Source organism: Talpa occidentalis, unplaced genomic scaffold, assembly GCF_014898055.3.
Source record: "Talpa occidentalis isolate TD23 unplaced genomic scaffold, MPIMG_talOcc4v2.1 talOcc4.957, whole genome shotgun sequence".
In the NCBI taxonomy this organism is placed as follows: domain Eukaryota; kingdom Metazoa; phylum Chordata; class Mammalia; order Eulipotyphla; family Talpidae; genus Talpa; species Talpa occidentalis.
The window spans coordinates 5,583-9,333 of NW_023605369.1; the positions used below are offsets into that span (position 1 = coordinate 5,583).

The 3,751-nt window shown below is 37.1% G+C and overlaps 1 protein-coding gene across 1 annotated transcript; it reads right to left on the bottom strand.

The window, feature by feature from the left end:
- Positions 1–2,459: 2,459 nt before the first annotated feature.
- LOC119237488 (olfactory receptor 4K13-like) lies at positions 2,460–3,401 on the bottom strand. The gene has a single exon (XM_037501510.1). It carries the CDS (start codon positions 3,399–3,401, stop codon positions 2,460–2,462), a length of 942 nt encoding a protein of 313 aa, XP_037357407.1.
- Positions 3,402–3,751: the final 350 nt, after the last annotated feature.

Sequence of the window (3,751 nt, forward strand, 5' to 3'; positions counted from 1 at the left end):
TGAATGCAATGCCAGTACAAACTTTTACAAACAGTAAAGCAATGTATTTGAGCTAACAAATTATATTTATTCATGTATATAACCTTCCATGTTTTTTCAGTAGTTGAACCTTCTGGGAAAGATTACATAGATGTGAGGGTGGTAAATATATGATAAATAAGGTGCAATAATCATCTTGTAAGCCTATAGCAGACATTGATAGCAGATTATTTACCCTCTCTGAGAATCAGATAAAAAAAAAATTATCTCATGCAGCCACTAGTAATCCATGAGAATTGCCATGCAAAATATAAAGTTAAAAATATTTTCTGCCAAGAAGTATATGCCAGTACTTGTGTTACATGATTGTAAGAGAAAGCATTTGGAAGAAAGGAAAATATCCTTAAGTGCAGAATTTAAATAAAATAATAATAATAATAATAATGCACAAAATTGTAAGGCCAGAATAATTTCTCAACCTAGTCAGTGTTTGGAATATGTAGAGTTTTCTTTAATAAAGCTGAAACTTTAGGAACGGATGGATGAGATGTTAAAGTACTGCTAAATATTCTCAAAAGGGGAGAAGATTGGGAAGAAGTATGTGTAAGTTTGATTTTCAATGTGGCTACTATTTGAGGTAATCTGAAATTTTGTACTGGAGCTTGTAAGACCTCACTGTAAAGTTTTAATTACTGAATCAGGATTAGTTATTAATCAGTATTTATTAATAGTATTAGTATGGGGCTGATTAACTGAACAACTTACTAACTGTTCCTTCTGCTCTACTTAAGAGGACAGAGTACACAAAGTTGAAATGTTTATGGCATTCTATCCCCCGTTTCTCAAAACCTTCTAATTGGGCCTCCCTGGTGTCACAGGGGTTAAACTCTATTAGACACTCAACCAGCCACTGTAGCATGAGTTCGATCTCTGGCCAGGGATCTGACCCAGGTAGCAGTGTATTTCAGTAGATCCACCTGTTCTGCTCCCTACTCTGTCTCTGGTGAATACTCTCACCCCCTGCACCTCTGGCCTACACCCCAGTTCTTGTAATACATAAATAAATAAAAATAAATTTTTCTAAATCCTTGTAATCACTTTATATTGCCAATAATAAGAAAAAAAAATCCACTAGGTTTGACTAGTCTGCTCTGCTCTCTTTCAATAAAATTTCTAAAGATCATTCTTCCTTTTTCTGATCAATTTCCTTCACAAAGATCCGCCTTCAGTTGTAACCACTCTTTCTCTCTGTGCTATAATTATATAAACTGGCCCTTCTGCTTGGAATGCTCTTTTTATCTCTCAAACATTTACTTCTTTAGCTTTCTTTTTTTAAAAGATTTATTTATTTGTGCATATAAGAACTGGGGTACTGGCCAGTGGTGCAGGAGGGTGAGAGGATTCAGCAGAGACAGTGAGGAGCAGAACAGGCAGACTGACTGAAAACACTGCTGAGGGGAGCAGCCGGCGAGACAGGAGAGGTCTGCTGCGCCATGTGGGTATCTCCCTGGCCGGCTGGGGATCAAACTTGTGCTGCAGAGGCTGCATAAAGCTTTGTAGTGCTGTGCTTTAACCCCTTGCACCACCAGGAAGGCCCTCTTTAGCTTTCTTTATATGTTGGTATAAATATCTCCTCCTACAGTGGTCCTCTGAGACCACCACACCTAACCTTATTATTCTCTCTAAGGCAGAGACCAGCTTGCAAATTAGATGGTATCTGTACTGCTGACAGATTTTGGTCCTATTGAAATTTTAAAAATGTTTAATGAATGACTGAATTCAGTTAAAAGAACATCTAGTATCCATGTTATCTGATGGGGTAAAATACAACAAGCAGCTCATAGTTCTAATAATTAATATTTCAGGTAATATTAATGCTTTGAAATATATTTGGGTATCAAATATTTGAAGTTTTATTTTTAAGACTTATTTTTATATTTTATTAAAGATGATTAATCTACTGAGGCCACACAGTGAAAATTATTATTCAAATCATCATTCAAATCACAACTCCTCAGTGAAGTCTCAATATGACTTTCATATACTAATGGATGTTTTAAATTCTATTAAATTACTACATATAATTTTAGAAATATAAACTTATACTAAACACCAAAAATGTGTACTTTTAGGTTTGCTATTTTACATATTAATTCAATAAGACTTAAAATTTTTGTCAGAAGATAATCTGCTTATGTATTTCAGATATCCATCATGTTTGTTTCCTCCAAGTCTAACACAAGATGTACATGATGATACATGTTTATTTATATATAAAATCTATAATATGAATATTTTCCATTAGGACTTTAAATAAACGCTATCCTAATATTTCTGTGAGATTTGAGGGAAGAAATATGGCATTATTTAACATTTTAATTTTAATGGTTTGAATAAATATTTAAAGCTCAACCCCCCGCCCCCAAATAGCAGAGGATGCAATCAGTCAACTGTGGAGTCAACACTTAAGGGGTCAACACTTAGGGTTTCAGCCAGGAACCAATTTTCTGGCTGCACAGTCTCTTAATGGCTGCCTTCATTTCCTGGTTCCTCAGAGTATAAATAATTGGATTAAGAAGGGGGGTGATTATGGAGTAAAATACAGAAAGAAACTTATCAACAGTATAGCTACTGAATGGGAAAGCGTAGATGAAAGTGGCTGGGCCAAAGAAGAGATTGACCACAGTAATGTGGGCAGAGAGCGTGGACAGAGCCTTGGAGGATGCACTGGAGGAGCGCTTCCAGATGGTGACCAGCATGACAACATAGGACATGAGCAAGAGAAGGAAGCAGATCAGGGACAGCAGCCCACTGTTTGCAATCACCAAGAGCTCTAGGTTATAGGTCTCAGTGCAGGCAAGCTTGATGACCAGGGGAAGGTCGCAGAAAATGCTGTCCACGACATTGGGACCACAGAAAGGTAAACCCACTGTGAAAATCATCTGACTTGTGGTATGTATGAACCCAACTGTCCATGAGAGAATTAGAAATATGATGAGCATTCTGGGACGCATGATGGTCTTGTAGTGCAAGGGTTTGCATATAGCAACGTACCTGTCGATTGCCATGACTATGAGAAGAGACATCTCTCCACCCCCAAAGAAGTGCATGAAGAACATCTGGCCCATGCAGCCCCACACGGAGACAGTCTTGTGTTTTCTTAAGAAGTCTGCAATTACTTTTGGAGTTGCCACAGAGGCAAGACAGAAATCAAAAAACGATAAATTTGCCAGTAAGAAATACATGGGGGAGTGAAGGTGGCTGTCAAATATCACAGATATCACAATGAGGAGGTTTCCCACTACGATGGCTACATAGACAAGAAAAAAGATTGCGAAAAAGAATATTTGAACTTCTGGAGAACTGGAAAGTCCCAGCAAGATGAACTCTGTAATGTTTGTTCTGTTATTCAGGAGAGCCATTCATTCTTTGTATGAATCTGTCACAAGTTGTCTAAAAGGGGAAAAACACAGAAATTACATGAACCAAAGATAAATGAATCTAAAGCAAATTTATGCAACCTTTTATTCAAACAATCCTCTGGCAATGCAAGTACTTTGTAGGTATTCATTGGTGTTTTTAGTAGAAAATGTGTCACAGGAGCACAAGCAAGTAGAAAAAATGTGATGGAATAGAGGAAAATTAAATCATGTTGTGTTTTTGCTTCATAAGGGACAGGGACAGTTAGACCTTGAAAAACTTTTTTCCCATCATGTTCAGCTCTAGATGAGACTGCACATGATACTGAATTACCACAGTGATGGAGAAGAAT

Excerpts from the sequence above, each read along its gene's own strand:
- LOC119237488 (XM_037501510.1), bottom strand. The coding sequence starts at position 3,401 with ATGGCTCTCCTGAATAACAGAACAAACATTACAGAGTTCATCTTGCTG.